General features: G+C 36.5%; 1 protein-coding gene across 2 annotated transcripts in view; it reads right to left on the bottom strand.

The window, feature by feature from the left end:
• CCDC91 (coiled-coil domain containing 91) overlaps positions 1–24,540 on the bottom strand; it is a 112,576-nt gene that overhangs the window by 52,634 nt on the left and 35,402 nt on the right. For both annotated transcript variants that reach the window (XM_058023525.1, XM_058023524.1), the window contains exon 7: positions 9,464–9,541. In XM_058023525.1, coding sequence (XP_057879508.1) covers positions 9,464–9,541 — 78 coding nt within the window. The remainder of the gene's footprint in view (positions 1–9,463; positions 9,542–24,540) is intronic.

The following is a 24,540-nucleotide window of genomic DNA, read 5'->3' as shown; positions in this document are numbered from 1 at the left end:
GCAAAAAAAGGGCACAAAATACTCAGCAAATATATAACTGGGATGTTTATTGGTAACTGAAGATCCACAAAGACTTATCTACAACCAGAATGTGGAAGGCTGTTACAAATTTGGAATGTGCAATGATTAAAATATCTTTCTGTGTAACACTACCTTGTTTTCAGTCATTACTAACATTTTTTGTATCTCAAATTTCTTATACAGTCTGCCTAAAAGACAGCAGCACACAGAAGATAGAGAGAGGCAGAGTATTTCTGTTAAATATACTCAGTTTAGTGGGACCACACAAGAAGAGGAGCATATGAAAGCTGCTGAAGAGAAGAAAAAAAAAAAAAAAAAAGAAAAAAAAGAAAAAGCCAGACATATTTCCCTGGCTGACAAAACTCCACATCCTCTCGGCACTGTGTAAGATCCCATGGGCCAAGCATGATCTTCACAACCACAAGTCAAGTAAAAGCAGATGGAAATTCTGAGCAACATAAAACATGAAAGAATGCCCCCCCAGGATGTTCACACTTGAATGTGAGGCAGTGGAAGCCGAAGTGTGGAAAGTCAAAGCACCAGGGCAGTAACAGGCAGCTGATGGGAGCAGGAGCTGTGAGTGTGCGAGCGCGCGTTTGTGCACACGCCTCAACTCACGCGCGCGCAACTCAGCCCTGCAAAACCTCCAGAATGCAGAAATGGAAAAAAGAAAACTTGAAGATACATGAAGAAACCAATTTATCATTTGGAGAATTATGCTCAGGTTTCCCTAAGCAATGATGGCAGCTAAACATTTACCTGGCTCACGTGATTCAAGCCTATATCCCTGGTAGTATAAAGTCTTCTGGCCACTTTCCAAATATTCATAGGGCTATTTATACACAGTGTACCAAACTATTCTTGACTAGTAATCAATATACTGAAATAGTAAAATGACTGGGTAAGTTAAAACAGACACGACTTTTACAGAAAACAGACCTTTGGCCCAAATGCAGACAAAGAAAAAAAATCCCCATCTTTCAAACAGTCTTTATTTTAGAGATACATTTACTTCATGGAACATAACACACACATCAAATAAAATTTTGAATACTTAAAAAAAAACCCCAAGAATGTATAAAAAAGATAAAATCTTCTAACAATTTTTCAATTACCTTTCCAAATTTTTCACTAACTATGCTCTTATGCCAAAATCGCTGTTCTTCAGTAATGCTGTACCAGGGTAGCAGTTCTCAGCACAAGCTCAGTGATTAAAAAGGTTAAAATTTGTGCTTAATCAAAGTATAAGAATACATTTACTGGTGTTTGCAAGGTATTTAGTAAACTGTAAGTTTACTTTCAAAAACGACAATTTATTTCTTACTAAATTAAATTCTTTCATTCATTAAATTTGAGCACTCAGAAAAACTGAACTCTCAAAGAAGTGTAACCTCTGGACATGAATCTTTGAACTCTGCCTGAATTAGAACAGCCACATATCACTGGCAAAAAATTAAGCCTGGACCTTGGGGTTTGGGTTCTTTCTTTTGCCTAAATTATTGTAGCAAGGAATTTTTCATGTAACCAGTGCAAAAGAAAACAAAATAATTCTGTTCTTAGGGAACACAGTCACAGAATGGTCATCAGGCTGCCATGGCATTTCTCAGACAGATCTTGCTCATGCCAAGGGTTGAGTCACCTTATGCACTTTGCTGTGCAGCCTTCACTGGCAACTGCTAAAATCCTATTAAATGGTATAAAGAACATTCAGTTTTCAATGAAATAAATATTATTCATTGGATGGCATGTAGAGGCTGTTAATTTTTTTTTTAATTAACCTATTATTACTATTTTTCTTTGGAAAATACATAAAATTCCACATTTGGAAACAAAAGTCTTCCTTTTCTGTCATACTCATTATTATAACACAGTTTAAATAGTACCACAGGGTTGATGCTGTATCTGACTGTTCCACTAGTTGGCCAAGTGAGGAGAAAGAGAGAAAAATCTCTCTATGTAGCACAGTACTACAGGTTTCTCAATGGTAAATACAGCATAGATGTGCAATACCCATCCAAATCTCTGGCAAATTTCAAGATAATCAATTACTAATCAATTTTTTTTTTATCATTTACCAATTAGCTCATTTGCTAAACTGAAACACACATTTGGCTGCTTGATGATCATTATCTCTAATCTTGTAGTTACAACAACAATGACATCAAAAGTCTTTTGATTAATTGCTATCCTGGGCAAACACTCTTATCACTGCTGAAATACCACTTTCTTCCTTAATTATTTAAGGAGGATTTATTAATTATACTGCTGGGCTGACATTCCATAGATCTACAGCCAATGACCTAATACCAAGCTGGCATTCTTGAAACACTTTCCTTTCAATGGAATAATTTCAAGTGAGGTTACAGCACAATGAAGCCTATGGCACCTGTTGTGTGAACTCAAGGGTAGGATTTCAATATGAGCGCTCTTGTTAATTCATTTTTCCTTCTATGTATTGTGCAATGAACTTCCCAGACATGGATGGGGAAGGATCGTCACAGAATCAAAGGATCATAGGATTTTAAGGGTTGGAAGGGACTTTAAAGATCAGAACTCCCTGCTACAGGCAGGGACAGCTTCCACCAGACCAGGTGGCCCAGAGCCCCATCCAACCTTGGCTTCTTCCCCACTTTCTGATCCCTCTACTAACCCAAAAACACTGTCAGAGAATTGACACTGCTTTTCCTTCAATAACAAAAACATCATGGTGGCTTCTTACAGAACAAATAGAGTGAAGCCCCTTAAATTCTCTATAGAGCCTTCATTTCAGTTTGATATGTGATGCATTATAAAAATCAAAGAAAAAAACATTATTTCCTCAAACCATTATAAAAATCTTCACACATCTAAATGACTGAATAAAGCATTCTTAAACTAAGTAAATTAGTCTGAATCCCTGTTTGAGCTCAGATAAAGAACTAACCTTAGCCATAAGTTTCATACATTGAAATAATTTTAGAAGACCTTGAGCTGAAAGTAAACTCAAATATCATCATAAGATCCATGATCACTGGTCAGAGTATTTAGTCCTGGAACTGACAGCACACTACCTGTGCACTGGGAATCCTGGAGAACAGCATTCCTGCACACACACCTGGGACTGAAAAACTGCGCTGTGCCCAATATGAGAAGAAAAGCTTAAAACCGCAAATGATCACAACACTTCATCCTGTATTTCTACAGTGTGTTATGCACTGAGCACCAGATTATCTCTAAAATTTCTCCTCATACTTAAAAAGGCAAAAGTGCAGCAACTACAGTTTTGCTAAAAGTGGACACTCCAGCCTATTTTTAATACGAACCTACTTGCACAGCCCTAGTGCATAATGTCTTCATTCCACTGGCAATAGAAACCACAGCTACTTGCCCAGACAGAATGTATTGTTAGGCCAGAAGCTAGAATTTATGAGAAACCCTCTTGAATTAAATAGCCAAAATAGGACCATTATCCCAATTCTTCCCGAATTCCCCAAGAGTAACAAATTACCAAACCCCTTTCTTTCAACTCTTTTTACTACAGGAAAAAGCTAGTCAGAATAATGGCAACAGGAAAAACAAAGCAGAGGTTATTATCCTCTCCTATCTCTTTTGAAAAAAAAAAAAATTAAAAGCAATTCTAACACATGCAAAACACAGGCTTCCCACATACAGATACATAGTATTGTGTGTAAATGTTAAACTCATATGTAACATCAGTATGAAATACAAATAATGGTGCACAAATTGCTGGGTTATGTTTTAGAATATTCCTTAAAAGCCACAGATAACCCAAAAGAATATCCTGCTCAAGCATCATTGGCTTGTTTAACTAGCTAAATGGAAGTCAGTACATAAAACCACTTCTTTACTTCAAAATTGCTGAGTCAGGATGACCAAAACAAGTCATCTTTAAAAATAAAAGTTACTAATGAGAAGTTACCACACTGCTTGGTGAATTGCATTAAATACAGCAATAGTGCTTTGCTTTGGAATTTTTTATGCTTTATAGCATTAGACAATGATTAATCTAATTCAGCATCCTGTCTCCACCATTTAATAAATTGCTGCTACTTAATTTAAGAGTGAAATGCAATTAACCAATTGCTGAACGACAGAGCAGAGGACACAATGCAAATTCTTTCCTAACCCATGGAAAAGATGCATTAACTCAATAAAATGCAGTATTTGACTAGTTGGGTTTTAATTCAGCTATTAGCTAAGACAGAGATTATACAAATAAAACTATTTAGAAGAAGTATTTTCTGCAGTGATATAAAAAATTTAATTTTTTATTTGTTGAATATTTGTGGATATTTGTTGAGTATCCACAACCATATTCAACTGCTTGTGGTTGAATTCATACCAGTAAGGATCAACAACTTATAGTTTGAATACTATGCTGGATTTATCTAGATAGCTCAGTTTTAATGGTATGTGAGGGCAAAGGATTTATTTTCCACAAAACAATGTTCCCACAGACTCCTACCAGACACAAACTGCAAACTCACTCTTAATCTTCTATTAACCTTCCAATTTTTATAATATTTAACACTCTATTTATTATTCTATAGTTAGAAGCACTTACAAAATTCATCCTTACTAGAAGGGGAGGGAGAGACTCCTTGCAATTTTTATAATTGCTTTCAAAAGGTAAAGGCCATTTAATCAATGATAAAATATTTTAATAGCCAGATCTCTGAAAGTATGAGACTTGATTGCACCTTGCTTTAACTGGAATTCTCTAGAGAGACTTCCACAGTAGCATCACTGTTGTAAAGAAGTACTCTTATACTGTAAAATCCCAAGGAATCTCTCCTTTTCCAGCCACCAGAGAAAAATGAGAAAATACTCTCCATGAGAAAAAACAATGTTGTTTTATATTCTAGGCTCACTTGAATTCTAGTGTGACTTGCACATGAACAAGCATAGAAGTTGGAAGTGAAATACAAGCCCTTGCAACAATTTTGGATTTTTCCTTTTATTCATGTGTCAGGCTTTTCTGAGCCAGGATGTCAACTTGGAAACTTAATAAGCTAAGCTGATGTTTAAAAGAGCTGAGAACTGGCCACATTTCAGAGCTTTCCCTCACTAGGGATAAACTATGTCTAAAAAAAGATATCCTGATTCTAGATTAACTTCTTTTGTAATGAAATCCTTTAAAATTTCCTTTGTTTATTAGAGGGTAACCTTTCAGTTCAGAGGTGTATTATTGGCACAAATATTTTTGAAAGAAAATCTGATGGCCCCCACATATTCCATGCTTTGAAAATCTGTCTGTTCTTACATTCTGAAAATCTGAAAAAATCTCATCACCTTAAACTGAAAACTGGTGGACAAAACTCTTACTGCAGCAAGGGCTGGGAAGAACTTTGCACCTTTAAGTTCATTTCTATAAAGGGAACGCACATCTGATTCATGCAGATTTTCTTTTAGAACACTATTAATTGCATTAAATAATCTAAGGAAATAAAACCCATCAAAATAAATACACCTGCCTGTAACCTTATATTCTTTAAAGCTTACATTAGAGGATACTTTATAGGATGAGAAATAAAACAGATCAAAACTATTAACTCATCTATTTACAGAACTGTGACAATTTCAGAACAAAAGCTTGACTAAACAAGCACAGGAGAAATTCTTATGTTGCTTGGGGTAAATATCTTCAGATGTGATGTGATCCCACAAGCAAAACTTCCAAGATCTACATTTACTTTTCTTTACCGTGGTTAATTACCAGGGATAAAAGTTTAAAACAACAATGACATGAAAGACAGAAATTAAACAAAATTAGGTAAACATGAGAAGGGGAAACTTGGCCTACACAGAGCACTGAGTTAATTTTTAATTTGCTTTCCTGTGGTTTTTAATACAAATTTTGTGACTGTGTTGTGGATGGCTTATTTGTTGTAAGGAAGATTAGAATGTGAGATGCTAAACAATGGCCAAAGCTTTTGAGAGTTTGTGCTACAAATGGTCTCTATTAATGGATTTCCAAACACATTCGACAACTGAACATTCCAAAGATAACTGAATTTAATTCTAAGGGTTTTGGTATATCCAGGTCGTTGAAAACAGGTCATTAAATTTTTGGCTTCTTGTATAAGCTGTGTTTTCAGCACTGCTGCCATGTTAAGGACCAGTCAGGAGTAGGAATTGAGGGGGTTTGTCCTCAAACTTGAGTACCTGTTCTGCCCAGGGATACCACACTAGTAAAAGATCCATGTGGAGAAATACTGTCCCTTCCACAACAAATAAATCCTCAAAATACAGGAAAGGAACTAGAAGGAATTGTAAGCCATTTGGAAGTACAGGAAGATACATCAAACACAACAGAGGTCTGCAGCAGCACATCTGGAAGGAGTAGACTTAGCTCTGAATGAAAGAAAACTCTGTTTTTCTGGTTACCAAAATGGCAACTCTCTTTTCCTCTGTCAACCAAGAGGAAGGCACATTCACAAATCTACCAACAATAACACTCACCTGTGCCAGGAACACAGAAAAGACAAGCCAGTCAACTTTCTTCCACTGTTGTTCCACTCAAGGTTTCAATACCTGAGGATTTGGGGTTTGAGGCATTCTGGGGATTATTTCCCGGGGCTAGGGATGAACTGCTCATATTTTTCACAAGCTATCCTCAAACAACCCAACGATGTTGGGCCTTTTAAGTTGTGCTGTGGCTCTGCTTGGAGCAGCACCACAGAATTATAATTGACTGGTTTCAGAGAGGATTAGTCAGAATTCCAACACTCCTGACTGCAACACAACCTAATTAGGGCCTGAGCAATCCCCTGATTGGAATAACCCTCATCAGTTCCCTTTATTAAATCCCCAGGAATGCAAAATAAGCTTGTTTTCATCACAAACAAGATCTTCCTTCCCACATCTTTTTAAATGACCCATAGACTTGTTTTGGTGAATTTCCACACTCAAGGTAACATGGGGATTAATTAGATAGCACTTACAAAAACCTACTGAAAATGGAAATTACTTCTGCATATAAACAATACGTATTACAGTAACACAGTCTAAATTCTAAAGAAGACATATTTCAGCACAAAATTAAGTCTGGCTAATCATGAGTAAATTAAAAGAGTTAATGAATCTCACGATTCTGTCTTTCACTAAAATGACTAGTCAGATTTCATTTACATTGCTAAAAAATGCTGCATTAGGAACCATTATTTGGTTATCTAATTGTCACCATATCTGAAAAACAGAATTAACTCCTAAGGATCTGAGCAATTAAAAAGACCCAAGAATGTAAGATACTACTTTTATAATTACAAAACCACATTTGACTCGCTTACTTAAGAAAAAACAGATCTTAGCCCTGTTTCATATTGAAATATGAACAATGAATTAACATTTTAAAAGAATCCATGAGATAATTTTCTCAAACAAAACTACAGAACAGATTTTATCTCCACTGATGATACAGTGTTACTTTTTTATTTAAAGTACATAGCAAAGTATTACAAGAAAGGTATTAAACAACCAACCAAAAAATGCTTGGGTTTTTTTAAAAACCCTGATGAATAAGTCACCTCATGTTTGCAGACAGGGCTGATTGCAGTAATTTACTCAGAGCTTGGCATATCTGATATTATTTCTCATCAGAGTGTTCAACTAACCACATGATGCAGCAGGAAGATTTGTATGAGGCATATTCATGTCATGGTTCCATGGTATTAAAGCGTGACTTTATGTAACTTGAATATAAACATTCTATGAGAAATAATACACTAAATATAAACATAGTTTAGAAACACAGGGTTCAATTAATTCCCTACTATTTTGTGCCAAATCACTGAAACTGATAAACATAAATCTTATTTTCCAGAGGGCATGTCTGATCTACCCAGCTGCTGCTGACTGGTAAAACAGCTCTCAAAAATTATTATGGCTCATAAATGTATCCCTTTACCCAACTATACAGGAAGAAATTATTCCTTTAAAAGGCAAATATAACCCATGCAGAGCTTTCCTTTAGTTGACACAAATCCATTAAAATGGTAAAAAATTACACCTCAAAAACATTCAAAACTTTCATTCAACACCATAAAATTGTTGTATTTCACAATTTACCTATATTTTCAGAACTAAAAAGAAGGAAATGTAAGGGCAGCAATTACCAAAAGCTCATAAGAGTTTTCAAATATAAGTCCACACAGAATAGACAGACATTTTACACGTATCTAGAACACAACAGAAACTAAAATTGCTGCCATTGAAGTGGCACATCCAAAGGTGCACACTCCAAATAAGATTCCCTTTTGAGAGCTTCTAAGGTAAAGGGGTCGTCAAAGAATTAAGGGAAGAGGAGCAAAATTCTCCCACTGGAGAAGTGGGACACCACCAGTGGCCATGTTTAAGTTTTCTCAGGAATGGAAACGTTTGAACCATTTTTTCTGGATAGGTTCAGAATGAAATTACTATAAGTCATATTGATGGAGACAAATATATTTCCACAGAGAGCCAACTTCAATATTAGTTAGAACACTAACAGTTAATTAGTTAGAACACTACTAACAGTTACTAGCAAGATTATTAAAAGGCTTTATTACCACAAAATCATGAATATTGGAAATCATTGCTAAAATCATCAAGTCAATCCCTAACACAGCACTGCCAAGCCCCCAACTTCATCTTCCTGCCCTCCAGGCCAGATCATTCTTTGGTTACAAATTGCTGCTAACAAACAGTTAAAATCTGATATTCCCCTTCACTAACAACATTGTCAGATTTGTGTTCTCAGCTCACAGTTGCCTACCAGGTCTTAAGTTTCCCTTTTCATTTTCAAAACCAGCCTTAATTTCTGTTTCCTATTATCAGTTTAAAGTCTAATTAGAATTCTTAGCTTTACCTTCTCCTCCTAACTTGACTCAGTTTTTGCCCCTTGTGAGTTTCTTACCCAACAGTTTCCACAACAGAACAAAAGACACAGATTTATGCTCCATGGCAACATCCAGTTCTTTCATTTTACAAGCTGACAGGAACCAAAACAGCATGAAAGAAGAACTACAGATTCAGCTTTATTTCATCCACAATTCCCTCCCTCAGTGCTGTGTGGATCAAAACCTGCTGAACTGCTCTGTGATGCTGCTTGCCTGCAAGTGCAGCTCTGGAGACTGAAGAGGTCCAAAACGCAGATTTGTGATAAACAATCCAACCCAAAGTTTACCACAACTGCCTGAGAATTTGGGGTTTGTTCTGGTTTTAAGTTTCCTTACTGAAAATGGCTAACCAACTCTATCTGAAGTTTTCCAAAGTGCAGGCTGGGAAAACAGGTCATGCAAAATTTCAGACCAAACAATCTAAATTGAAAGCAACAGAACAGACAGTGGGAGAAGTCAAGCAATCAGCACAAGAAATACTAATAATTGTGCACTGCAGGCACTCATCCTGTTCATTACTACAATAACACCATTTGGAAATTGTGTTAGCTTGGCAGCTCATTTACCTTGAATTCTTCAACAATAATAGTTAAGGCTTCATGTCCAGCTTTTTTCATGTCTTCTAATTCCTGCTTATGCTTTTCCTGTACAAAAATAGAGAAAACATTAGGCACATGACATAACAATTTTAATTCAGGAGAATAAATAAATAAATACCAATTATTTTCATGTTTTTATATCTTTCATAAAGAAATGCACACAGATTGATCCTTTAGATATTATATATATAATGTACATGAATATATATGTATATATCTATATACATATATATATGTATATATCTATAAGGAGGTCCCACTATTAAACTTATTTTTATTTCTTAATTTTACTTCATAGAACACAGATGGTTCTACATGGTTCTTCAATTTTTTAGGGGTTTTTTTTCACAACTTTCTATGTTTTTTAGTATACCTGTGGATGGTAGGACTTCGAAATCACCTTCTTAGTAAATGTTATTTACTGCCCCGACCAATAAAAATGTTGAGATAAAGTAGTATCAGATTGAGTTTCCTTAGAAATGCACATTTTTCTTATTTATTATGTGGCTCCTCTTTTATCATTTGTTTTACTCTTAAGATTTCAGGGAAAGTCTTCTTGCAGAAGAAATTTTAAATAGATTTTTCAGAAGAAGCTACATTGTTCACTTTTTATTTTCTGCACAGTTATGTAAAAGGAAACTGGAGAAAAACATTCTAGCATTTTTTCCTTTACCTAATAGTTTGCTAAGGCTGCAATGCGAACCCTCATTGGATTTTCACCAGCATTTCCCCCTCATCAGTGAGAAGCACCACTTTTTCCAATCATCAATTAGTAAGAAGATAAAAAACATTCCCTCTCTCCCTGTTCTTCAGGGTCTGTTCTTGTATCAGCTCAAATGGCAAGATGTAGTTGTTTTAAATCATCTTGGATTTTAACATTTAGCATCATAATGGTTCTGTTAAGTTCTTATTTGAAGATATAAATATTTCCTTCAATTCACTCAAGTGCAGAGAAAAAATAGCAGTAATACTGAATGCAAAGGAGAAATTGAGGTAAACATGATGAAAACCAATGAGAAACTGAGGTAAACATGATGAGAATCAGTCCATAATGGCTAATTAATACACACACTAGAGTGTGCTATTGTGTATAAAATAGAGGTTGGTCACTATTTCTGTTCATGTGAAATGAGAATGTGAGATCTACAGAAGTAAGACACGGGAGCATCTCCAGGTCTCCAGCAAATCAAGTATTTCCACATTGGTCCTATCATCAACATCCTAGTGAAAGATACAGCTAAGAACCTAAAGATAAGGAAAAATTCAGGGAGGAGAGAAAGATTTCAGATATTCCAAGATAACCAAAACCCCCACATTATACACAGCCTTAAGCTCACCACAGGAAGCAAGGATACACTGATTTATTTCATACAAGTAAACATAATTTGTACCTCAAGCATAACAATGGAAGACTCTGAGGTGAAAAATGAAGTGAGGTAGCAAATAAACTTTCACAAGCAAGTGCCTAACATCGTGGTGGTGAGGACATTTCCTGCTGAGTTAGAAATGAGTTGAGCCAAAGCTGAGTGAGTGTGAACAGAGCAGCCTGCTGGGAATATTGTGACTGATTAAATGTGAAAAACTATGCAAAGGAAATAGTATGGAAGGGCCTGCACATGCCCCACACTGAAACAGAATTACAGTTCCCACACCACACTCTGAGTATTTGGGGGGTATGACAAGGATCTCTACCCTGTCACATTTAAGACATTAATATTTTGTGAAGAACATATCTGCTCTTTCTTCTTCCCTACAGGATGTGCATACAGAGATCCTCCACTGAAGAGGACACTAAACAATAAAAATAAGTGCTAAAGCTAAAGTGTTGTTAGTATGAAAGCACATTTTACTACCAAAGCTGCGTGATATGGTAAATAGCACCTACACTTGGCTCAGGAAGCCTTCTCTGGCTGCCTTGAGGTTCTTAAAATATTACACAGATAGTTCTTTGAGATGAAGCTACAAATGTGCCAGGGCAATTTATGTCCTGGATGCTTTCCTACTTCCCCACATAATCTAAATGGTGGGACAGGATAGCAAGAGGAAGCAAGGAAGGAGGGAGGAGTGAGCAGGAGAACAGTGCCAGGGAAGATGACAAGAAGAGAACATTTTAATTAAACAACACAGTAAGCATAAAAGGAACACTCAGCTTCATTAGGATATTTTTATGTCTCTTGTCTCAAAAGCATCAGTGTTCAGATCAAATCAAATTCCACCATTTTCCACAAAGAACAAAATATTAATTTGGAAAAGTGCGCCAGCTGTCATCGATGGCTACTGATACTGACACCAGTTTTAACACCCAACACAACTTTACACAGTGCAGGTATTAAAAAAATCTGTATTTATTTACTGTATTATAATATCATAATTTTAATTATAATTAAATAATTATAATTACTGATCAAAATATATCAGTATTTCTTTACTATAGTACACTTCATGATACATATAGATATGTATGAAAAAAATACATTTGGTTTTTCTGAAAACTTTTCCACAGAAAGCACTAAAAAAGATCTTACAAAGCAAACAACCGTGGTGTGCTGCATATTTATCACAGCATACCATAGGTGAGCCCTTCCAAAGGAACCACTGCATACAGCTCACTACAATACAATTTATTCTGGATACAATCTTTTATTACCAGTTTCAAACATATGAAATGTCAAATGTCAAAACTAATAGTAATCAAACCCACAATTTCTATCAACAAAACTTTAACTAGAGATACCTTATGCACCAAAAATTGGTAACAGTTCCATCTGCAGCTCTGTTAACCTTTGAGAAGTAACTAAAATATGCTTCAGAAATATAACCAATTGAAAGAATGTATATTGAATTTTCATAGAGTTGTACCATTCATAACACATAATGATGTTCACAGCACATTCCTTGAGGATACCTTCAGTCTTTTCATGGATGTTTAAAAACCCAAGACATCTACAAAGAAACTTGACACTCAGTAAGTGGCTTCAAAAGCATGCAGGAATAAATTTCACTTCAGCATGAGTAAAAACTTTCCAAGACTTACTTCTAGAAGATATAAAAAAAGAACTCATAGCGTCATTATGTATAAATACTCTAATAATTTTATGTCAAGCTGTGAGATCACCATATCTTTGAAATTTTTCCAATGTAATAAAAAACCTAATTGTTTTCTTCCTTATTTTTGAAGTTTAGAAAATAAGTTTCATTATAACATCAACAATCATACTTAGCAAAAAATCAGCAGAAAGATAAGTTACATCTTTACATTTGAATATCCTTTCCATTTTCAGTATGTAAACCATTTTCTTTGTCTGCCTCTTTAGTTAAAACTCTGGGAGCAAACAATAGTGATGTACTTGTCTCATCTTTTCATCTTAATTCATTTTCTGATTTGTAAATATATTGTGGAACACTAAGAGCATTCCAAAGCCGACATACTATATGAAAACTAGCTGAACAACAGCTCTTTTCCCATCAAAGTATAAGCAAAGCAGCCTCAACACAAATTGTTGCCATGCTCATTCTGGGTTACAAACACATTTTTGTTTGTTGCTTTCCAGAAGACAAGTGACGATGTGCAAGCTGAACAAAACTCAGAGAATTCACGCGACAACCAGAGACACAAGTATCCATTTTTGCATCAACTTGCTGTATTTGTTTCATAAGAAAATTGACAAGAATTTAGATCAAAATAAATAAAATAACCATCAGCTTGGGAAATTGAGCATCAAATCAAAGAGTTTGGGATAAAGTAAATACCAAGAAATACAGGCACTGAAGATGACAATACAGCCTTTTAATTCTTTCTTAGCTGACGATCTGCATGAAAAGCTTCTCTTGACTGTGTGGTTGCAGAGAAAAGAGGGATATGAAATAAAATCAGATGCTCATCAGTTAGACTATACTGTCCAAACCAGAACGTGAATATCATCTGCAACTGAACTCCCAAAATTCTCCTCCATCAGAGAACTGCTATCAAGCTGTCAACTTCAAGATTAATTTGTTGGTTTTTTTGTTGTACTTCCTGAAAAAGTCAAAAATAGTCTAGGCATGAAGGGGGAAAAAATCCAAAGAGATAGAAGTTACACTTTTACCAGGGAAAACAAAGAAGTACATAAAGAAAAGAGGAAAACTAACTACTGCTTCCTTATTTTAAGATACTGCTATGAATTCTGCAAGAAAGGGATTTTTGCCTAACCTCAGAAAAATTCCAGCTGGAAGAAAGCATCTCCCACAGGCTAGAAAAAGGTATCCAAATCACAGATACACAGATTTTATAAGAAGTCCTTTACACTTCCAGTGTATCTTAGGGAACTTTTAATGCAGCTGAACAACTCTATTTTGCTTCCTGTAAAACCTCACACTGAACATGGATAGTTTTCATAGTACAAGCTCCTATTCTTACATGGCAGATACACTGAAAACCACCAAAAATGTTATATTCCATACAACAATTATTTAAGTTTACAGTAACTGATATTTTGACAAGTTTACCGTTTCAAATACTGCATTAATCAGATTTTTGGTTCAGGCATTCCTGACCCTGCCCTTAATTGGCAATGAGGTAGGCCAGATTGGAGTAAAATATTCCAAATAATTCAGCCTGGGGAATATCCCCTGGACTGGACTTATAACTTTAGTGACTGGGAGTAGGCTATTTATTTTTCTCAGTTTGTGACCAAAGTATTAAATCACAAAATCACACAATCACTCAGGTTGGAAGGAACCTCTGGAGGTCAACTAGCTTAACCTCCTGCTGAAAGCAAGATCAACACTGAATTCAAACCAGATTGTTCAGATCCCTGTCCAGTGAGATCTTGAAAAACTCTGAAGATGGGGATTTCACAACATCACTGGCTAAGACATCCTAATAATTATCTTCATCATAAAATACCTTTTTCCTTATAACAAGCTGCATCTTCCCATGCTTCAAGCTATCACAATTTCCTGCTACACACCTCTACAGAACGTGCCTAGCTCCATTTTTCTGACAACTTTATTGGTATTGACCATCTGCTATTGGGTTTCCTCTAAGCCTTCTCTTCTCCAGACTGAGTCAGTGTAAATCTCATCCAAAATCTTGGAGTTTCACCACAGAAGGCAATCAGGCATAACTTGTCTTTTGGTAAATCCATGTTGGCCATTTCCAATCACCTTGTTTGTGTGCCTGGAAATGGCTGCCAAGAGCACCTACACCATGATATTCCCAAAGAGGCTGGTGTGCCTGGATCCATCCATCCATCATCCTTCCTCTCTCCTTCCAACAACCAGCAGCTTCCCCCAGCCTCTGAGTGGATGCAGAACTCTCTCACAGCCAGCTCTCTCATCACTCCTGAGCTCTGTGGGCTGAAGCTGCTCGTTTTTACAAATGACACCTCTTCTCTCCCATTCCTTTTTGCTGAGCTGGTGAAGCTCAAGTTCTGCTGGCTTCCTAGACACCATGCATTTGTGTGTGTACATTTGGCATGGGTCCCCAGAATCCAGCCAATTGTTGTGCTGGTTGAAGCATGAGAGGCTGTTTTGGGTTATTTCTTTCACCACCTCCCACCTCTGAGGTGAATAAACCCCCACTTACAAATAGATGCCAAATTCACATGTGGGAGGAGAAAGAAAGCCTTGCTTAGCTCTTTTACAAACAACAAATAACATGGACAAATCCAGATGACAGTATTTAATTCTCAAGAATGTGTTAAAGAATTGGGCTTGATTAGCAAAGATGAGGACAACATCCTGACATCATCAAATGGCCTGACATAATGAAGTTCCAATTCTATAGGATTTGTAACGAACAAACAAACATCACCCTGATATCTCCCAAAACCCCCTTATAGTCTGGAGACTAGATATAAACCTGGGCATCTAAAGAGCAACCAACCCCAGGTGAAAACTATAACATACATTTATTACTGTCTCTATTTTAATTACTGTGAAACACTGATGGTACTGAACTGACCGCAAAACTACTTACGTCAGAGGAGAAAAGTTACGTTTGAGGATGTGGGGTAGGTGGTAAATATAATCAGTCTCTTAAAAAAAAGATAAATTCAACCTAATCTCTTCCTCAAAGCAAAGCAGTCTCACTAAAATCACTAAACCAAAGTCAGAATCAATTTTTATTTTCTAAGTTAAGCCAGAAAACATCAGATGGAACATTCTGAAAGAGTCAGCAGTGATTGATACCACATTAAGTTTCCTAGAGGTAACTAAAAGCTATGTTGGGTTTTAATTGTTTTTTGGTGTTTTGGCTTTTTTTTTTTTAATTAAACTGTGATTTAAGAAACACAGACATTAAATTTTTAAAATTACAGATCTCTAAGTTATGTCAACTATTCTATTTTAATATGTATTACTACTGACCACAAAAAGCAAATGGCTTCATACAGATATTCAGAATTCTAAAGGTACAGTGAAATTAACAAAAATACACATATATCTGTGCTTTTTGAAATATAGTATAAAAGTAATATAACTCAAGATTCTTGACATTTTTATACACCCCATTTACTTTTTCATCTTGATGATATTAACATGATATCATCACTTTCAATTTTTTGTTGAAAGAAATAAATTGAAAGTTTATTGAAAGAAATATTCTTTGATAAGCGCATAAATATGAAGCAGGGACTGACTTTCCCATCACTGTATCTGACAGTCACTCACTCTCCAGATCTTTTCCTTGTTGCCTTTTCCCTGTTTCTAGAACACCCCTCACTTTCTTCCACCCCTCACTCTGTCTTTCCCTCCAACGATGTTAAAACCACGATTCTCATATTTGAATTTTTTATTCTGAATTACAGTAATTCCACAGCTCCCTCTTTAATCTATTCAATATGCTGCAGTTGAGAACAAAAAGGCAATCTCCCCCTTTCCCCCCTAAAAAAAAAAACCCCAAAACCAAAAAACCCCACCAAACATCCCACAGCAGCCAAAACTTTCCCTCCCCAGTAAGAGCCTTGTTGTTGCTGAAAGAATGAGAGGGAGAAGCAGAGGGATTCTAATTTGGACACAAATATTGTTTCCTCTAACTCTACAAACCCAGACCATAAAAATGCTGCCCCTTTCAAAGTCCCTCAGTTCCTTTCTCCAAGCCAACTGGCAAGGAGGCAAAAACAAGCTCACTCTTCCTCTGTTGTACATGAGAAATTAAAATGTAAATACATTTCAAAAAGGCTGTAGCATTAAGACTGAATTTGATAGAAATCTTGAGCTGTGTTTTAGCTTGGTTTGAAACTTCTTGGTATTTTACACTACGTCAGACCTCCCACAAATTGGCCTACCCAGATGAGAAAAATCATGATTAAGACACGTTCTTGTTCTGAGCAGCTCCCCTCTTCAGAGGGGCACAAACATTGCTTACAGTAAGGCTCTTGGCTAAAAGTGTTTGCAAAAAGGGAAAGCAAATCCTGCTCTAATATAGCCTTCTCAACTGGATGTATGCAGATTTATTAAGCATATATAAAGGTATTTAAAGCGATGGAGGCCACATTTAAAAATGTAAAGCAGTGCAGCAGCAGTTAAAAATACAAAATATCATAAAAATGAATAAACATTTTGTTCTTCCTTAAAAAATACTACTGTGTTCCTGTTGTGCAATGGAAGATTCATCAGCCATGTCAGTGATTGGTACAGGAGAAGGTAATTTAATTGGTGGTGACAGAATGGGACTGTGCTGAAAGTTGATAAAATATTGTCACAAGAGTTGCAACACACTTCAAAGAGCTGCTATTTTTATTTAACAAATAATCATTTCTCAAAAAAATGTGAAAGCAAAGACAGACAAATTTGATGTAAACAGGATGGCAAGTGCCACCAGACCCCCATTCATGAGAGAACTCTCTAACGAAAATATTATGCGAAACATGAGATTTTTTAAACTATTCCTGTAGTCTTTGTTAGCTACAATATCCCTTTTCTTCTGGCATGGGAGATGTCCACTGCATTTCTGGCTGAATTCCATATAGCCCTGAATAATTTTCCTCAGCTGACAACTGTCACCACATTTATAGAAAATAACAGCGTGGGATATCTAAGACAAATCGATCTTAAACCACCACTGAACATGTTGGAGTGACACAGAGTTGAAATGGGTCTTTATAAGCAGTGAGTCCAAGCCCCAGGGACTCAGGGAACTCCCCAACAAGCCCAGCTGAACACAGCTGTTCTCCCACTGGGGATTCTGTGCAGGTAATGGAACTCCCAAGGGCCAGATGTAATCACACTCCATAAGAAACCCCAGAATTGTTCCCTCTACTGACCCGTCTCAGTTTGTTTTGTTTGGTTTTTTTCCTTTATTTACTCTTTTAAGCAAATTACTTCACAAAAGTATTTCACTAAGTATTTTCAAAAAAGTAGGCGTCACATACTGTGTGGAATTAGGTTTTAGCTCAAAAAGATGGAAATGGATCTCCTCTTCTGCTTATCACTAACAAGAAGGCTCTTCAAGCATAAAAAGTACCTTTCCAGTTATAAAGTTTGAATATAAGGGAGCTTCAGGACATTTTACATTCTCCACTGCTTATGAGCTCAATAGGTGTTTTCCTTCTGAGCTTCCCTGAATTATCAAGACTTATTGCAAATTCTCTGCCTAGCAAGTAAATGGAAATTTGCTTTTCAACAACACACTCACTTATTACTTATCTCAAAAGCCAGACAAACTCAGCCCTCTGAAAACCTAGCAAAGAAACTTTGCATTCTCCTTACATAAACATGAAGTACATTAAGCACAGACTTACTGGCTGAAATTATTCTTAAAATATATTTAAAAATATAAAAATTGAAGAAATTCAGAATTTCTCTCAGTCCTTCATCACAATGCCTTAGATTATTTTTTAAGAATTATTCGTACCTTCATTTTCATAATTTCATTGTGTCATTATGATATTCATTTCTGGAAATTAATGTTGATCATCCTAACCAATTATTTGCCTGAGAATGGTTTAATTTGTAATGCATATCCAAAACCAAAACACTGCATTGTGTTTAAAAATACCTTCAAGTAAGGTAGGTTTATTTTTAAGGAATTACATAGAGCTGGGAAAATCTGTTCTATCTCAATATCCTCCAGGTTTAAGAACAGATGTTCTGGTTTTCATTAATATCAGCTTTCTTTCAGTGATAAAAGTTTTGCCAAGAATAGTAAAAAAGTTCTCAGTAGTTTAAGTACATGATTATTTTAAATGTCACATGCCCTTCTGGACCTTGTGAGTCTTTAGTGAGGAAAAAACCTTATACAAGTCTCAGCATTAAAATTTTATTTATTTATTTAAGAGCAGCAACAATAAAGTAACCAATACTTTATCTCTGGAACTGCTTTCTCAATATCAGGAGTTATACAGAAGTGACCTGATACACACCTTTAGTAGTAGTCTAAAATAGTAGTTATTTGTTGACACTTTGCCTACATATTAACATTTTGGCAGTTCACTCAAATAAAAAAATGTATAGCCGTAATTAATAAGGAAGTTTCCAAGGGAACTTAGAAGGGATGAATAAATTCAACTTTGATATGTAAATCACATGAGCTTCTTGGCTATAACTTCCAGTGTGTGAATTAGTTGGATTAGAACACATTTACACAAATAAATTTGCTTAATACATGGAAAATTACACATTTCAGCTGGGTTTAGAAACACAAGTAAACGGTGTTTCAACACCAAGTGTATACTATAGATGAATAAAATTTATTAGAGATTGAAAAAGTAAATTTAAAGGTGTAGCAGGTTAATTTACCAATAGAAGTTTCAGTAATGTATTAAGCTGCATTCTGCCATCAGTCATAGTTTATTAATGAATTATAACCCAAGTAAGATGATTTAACTGGTAAAGGACAATGAAGGGACAATCTCCCAAATTTCTCCCTAAAACATCATCCTGAAATTTGCAGTGCATCTTATACCTTGAACTGTATAAAAAGGAAATACAAATTCTTTTAAAAGTATTGACTAATTTTGGCTAATATTGGCTAGGATTTACTATTTTGGGGGTGAATAATGCTCAGGTACAATAATTACCCCGTCTCAGATGCCTCACACTGAACACAAACAGGACTGGAGTGGACCCAGAGACATGGAGATGATTTGGCACCATTCCTCACATGTTTTAAGGTGTTGTAACTGTCCTGCAAGCATTACAGTATTTTCCTTTAACTCCTAAATCATCTTGTCTAGTTCACAGTTCATTAATAAACTATGAGAGGCTGTAGATTGCTGAAAATTTTATAGCTCATTAACCTGCTACACCTTTAAACCTTTTCCATCTCTATTAAATTTTATTCATGTAACAAATAACTGGCCTTAAGTATTGTCTTAGCAATACAGCTACTCCTTTCTACACAGGTTTCTTTTTAGATAAATTTTGCAGATTTTCATCATTCCCTCAAAAATCCAACCAGATACTACTCCTATCCACAAAAGAAAAATCTTGATGCAGAAATCTTGATGAGACAAGACTGGTGGTACAGAACCCCAACCAACCAGTGCTAAATATATCTGGGAATTTCACAACCTTCTTAAGTAGAATTTCCATATCAAGTAGGAGAAAAAGTAAAAGATGAATCCCTCTGAATGCACTTGATATAAATGCGCAAATGAAGACGTGCAGCAGCTGTCACAGACTTTAACACACTGAACATAAATCATAAATGCACTCAAATCCAGGGTGCATTGGCAAAAAGCAGATCAGGACACAAAATGTGGTTAAAAAACACAACTGTTTTGCTAGCACCTACTTGCACACTAAGAAAATGCACATTATTTAAGCACAATTTTTTGAATGCTTTTAAAATCAGGGAGGCAAAGGAGGCACAAAAGTGTAAAAAAAATCCTTGTCATGTTCTATGACTGAATATCAGATTATAAGGCAAGTTGGACATCTCAAAGCTGTTAAATAACAGTACAACAGCATGAGAGAGATGGATTTTTAAAACAAAATTAAAATGCTTAGTCTTACATCCACTCTTCTAATAAATAATCCTGAAACAAGACAACAAAACAATTAATAAAAGAATTGAAGTTTAAAAGGAAAACATAAGGCAAAAGAGCAGAATTTTTCTGTAATTAAAATAAAAATTTATTTTTCCTCATGAATGGAAAAATAATTTAGAGGAAATAAGACATCAAAACTAGGAGACGAGAGGGGGGCAGGGAAGGCAGGGGGGAAACAGGTCAAAATGTAAACAGCTCTGAAATTATTAATAAATAAAGACTTTGAATAAAAATGAGTGTCTCAAAGAAGAGTACAGAGAGTAACATTAAAAAAAATTAAAGGTGAATAAATAAACGTGAGGTATCTGGCACTCACTTGAAAAAGAGGTGGGCAAGGGATTGTTGCCATATCCATAAATACCTTTAGCAGTTCAGCAAAAAGATGCACTGCTATCTGTTAAAGTGTCTTTTCTGAAATTCCCCCTTTTTTTCCATATTCCATAATTTTAAACCCTGCTGTGACCCATGAAATTTCCTGGAATCTCATTTATAAATCTGTTTGCAGGTACAGCACATAAACTTTTTTTCACACCTATTTTTTTTTTTTTTTGTTATTAACATTCTGTCTCCTCTATGTCTGCACCTAAAACCAACCTAAATATTTTCTTAGAAGATAGTGTTTAACAGGATGTAAGTCATATATTAGTTTTGTAAGAAAACATACATTTTCTAGTACTCCAGCCATAAAAACCACCTACCTCCAAGACCTGTTTCCAGCCTCCTGCAGAAGAACACCTTTTCCAGGATCATAAATGCACTCTCCTGGAAGGAAAGGCCAGGAAGGCGATGACAGGGTGGGCAAGGGAGGAGCTGGAATGTGTGGAGCTCTGTCCTGGGCTGGGGGATCAGTGAAGGATTTGGGGGTCAGGATTAGCAGGCAGGGCCAGCTAAGTGGGAATTGCTGTGCCAGACAGTCTCCAGATGGATGAGGGCAGGTGAGACCTTCTCCAGACAACAGGAGGGAGCCTCATGTGATTCCTCACAAGGAGTGTGTCCAACCCCGTAGCATCCCATGAATTCATCTTTCTTGGCCAATTCCCAAGCCTTTGGCCCTGGAAACAGCAGTAACTACTGACCATAGAGTTAGCCCTCCTGGGGGGAAAAACAGACACCCCCATGGACTTCTGTGCCCAAACTTCCCCTAGTTTCTCCTTTCCCTGTCCCCTCACTGGCTTAGCATCCCTGGTGGCTGCCCCCCTTCCCCTAGAGGCCAGTCCCTTCTGCCCAGCCCTTAGCTCTGCCTCCCACCCTGCCCTAAGTTAACTATATGATGCTTTTATCCCCAACTGTGTGTTGTTTTGCACCTTTAAGGCTTGTGGGTGGCAGAGAGAGGCAGGGGGGCAGGGAGATAAATCAGCAGCTGCCCCACTCACTCAGGCTGCAGCCAACACCCCAGCTACTCAGGCTGTAGCTAAATCAGACAGTCACCCTAAGCCACTGGCTGTTCTCTCCCAAATTTGCCCTAAACCAAAACAAATACTTCTTCCCCTCCTTAAGCTGCCTGCTCCACGTGGTTCCTCCTCTTTCTCCCCAGGTTCCCCTTCAGCTGCGTGAGACCCTGCTGGAATAAAACCTTGCACAAGAGCCTTTCTTGCCTCTATTGCTGAGCCAGCTGTGGTGAGTGTTTAGTGGAGGTTTGACTGCATTGCCTGAATGTTCACTCAGCTTGCTTTTCACCAGGAGAGGTGGGTTGGGAACAAGAAATAGGCTGCAGCACCTACCATTCTAACATCTGCATTTTTACAACCCCAGAATCTGCCAGTGGGACAAGGCAGCAATCCTGGGGCATGCAGATAACAAGCCCTGGAACACAAGGCAACTGAGGAACAATCCATGAGGTACTCTGCTGGACCCAAGCCTTAAAAACATGGGGGGACTCTCTGAGGATGTGAAGATCTGCAGTGACCATGAGATGGTGAGTTCAGGAGGACAAAACCAAGGATCACAACACTGGAATGGAGGGAAGAAGGGTTTGGCCTCTTTGGGATCTGCCTGGGACATGGGACATCACCTTAAAGAGAAAGCTCCAAAGGAGCTGGCTCCTGCTCAGGGATTATCTCCTCCAAACCCAAGACTGGTCCATAAGGACAAGCACAGGCAGCAGGAGGCCTGCATGGATGAACATCACTAAACTCTGACATAAAAGGGAAGTGGAAGCACTAACTTCAAAAACAAGGAGACAGACACCACCAAATATGCATCCTGGCTCATGTGAATTTGTGTGATAAATGGGTCTAATATATAAAAACCTGCAGAACAACAAGAGATATTAATCAAAATAAAGTCATCCTTCAGAATTAAGAGGGAACAAACTGGCCCAAAATCTCAGGTTTACCATTTTCTATCTTTATATAACTGTGTTTAAAGATTTCTTCTCATAAATTGAAGCTGTATAATTTCAATATAACATTTGTACAGGTACTCAAATGAAAAATCTCCCAAAACATCAACAGCCATGGAAATACATAAATGAAACAACACCTAATACCTGCAATGATTGAAATTAGGTTATTGCTACCTTTATCCCAGCTAGGTCTTACTGCATGACCCAGTGAACTTCCTTTGGATCATTCTGTACTGTTCTGTCAATGTTTTCCTTAGGGATAATCTTCCTCTCCTGCCCTTCTGAAAAACCACTCATACAAGGAGTCTATCTGACCTGCTTTCTTACACACAAAAATGTTACATAAAGTGAAGTCACACTAGCAACCAATTCATTTCCAATCACTACTCTTTCCAATAACTGTGATACTGCTGCATAAAATAAGCATATTAAAGTCCCTTTTAAAATAAAAATTTCTAAGATGCTCCCTAAAGAAAGATGGAACAGAAACAATGGTTTCCAAAAGAAAAACAAAAACAAAAAAAAAACCAAAACCTGTTGGTATTTTCATAACAATTACAGGTTTGATAAGTTGGAAGAAGAGAAGTCTGCTGTCAAAAGATAAAAAAGAGGTTTATTTCAAAAAGAAAGGTCACACCACAGCAACAATATTGTTCTTTAGAAAAACAGCCTGCTTAACTTCCAGAAAGGGATGATGATGGGAAAAAATGTGTAAAACCGCAGCGAGAATTTTCCAGTAGCAATGCAGCACTTCAAATGTGAGTGTGTGGTAAATCAAACAAATAGCAGTGAAAAGTATGATCCAGTTCTCAGTGAATCATCAAAACCAGTTGTCTGTAGACAGACCAAACATCAGGGGCCTTATCAGCTAAACAATCTGTCCCAAGAATTAAATTCCTGATCAGAGGAGTGGAAACCAGGCACTATTTTTCCTTTTCAAATTAAGTGTTCCCTCAGTGATTTGTGAACAAGAGAACATCACCTACTGAACAGAAATTATAATTTTGCTATTGATGGTTTTCACTGTATTACAAATTGGAGTTTGGTAGTTTTAAAATGCAGCCTTTGCCCATCTCTATAATTTATTGCAATGCGGCTACAACAAAATTTTAGATTTCTAGGATTAAGTGACCACTAAATCTGCATTATCTCCAAAACCTTGTATGACTTACTAGCCCCAAATGACTTAAAAATATGTAGCAATTCACACCTAAGGAAGAGCTGAAGTTAAAAGTTGAGATGAATATGTAAACTCTGATCAAAAAAGGGAAAAATATAAAACTTACATACCAATCAAGAAAATATAAAAATCAGACATACATTTGTACCTGTTTCTCTGCTGTGTAAAATAAGCAAGGAATTAAAAGGCAAAGATTGCAACTTTATCATTGCAACACTGCACACAAGTCAAAGCCCCTAAAATTACACTTCCCACAGCAATTTTAACTCAGTTCAAATTTGCAAGTAAAGAAGTTAGAAATATACTCTGTTATTCTGCCTCTTAAGTAGTACATACACTGAAGGAGGAATGTGGGAATCATAACTCTATTTTGATAAGCTTATATGAATTCAAAATCTCAAAGAGACCATTGCATTAAATATCCAAACAACTCTATAATACCAGTTAATAGCAATTTGTTTATTCTGTTTATGAACCCACTGCTGCCCCTTTACTGTCTCTGGTTGTTGCAGCTACATATGGAAATAATGTTAAGAACGCGAAAATA

The sequence above is a fragment of the Melospiza georgiana genome, chromosome 4 (assembly GCF_028018845.1).
Source record: "Melospiza georgiana isolate bMelGeo1 chromosome 4, bMelGeo1.pri, whole genome shotgun sequence".
Classification (NCBI taxonomy): Eukaryota; Metazoa; Chordata; class Aves; order Passeriformes; family Passerellidae; genus Melospiza; species Melospiza georgiana.
The sequence above is the reverse complement of the archived record's forward strand: the minus strand, read 5'-3'. Positions and strand labels throughout refer to the sequence as shown.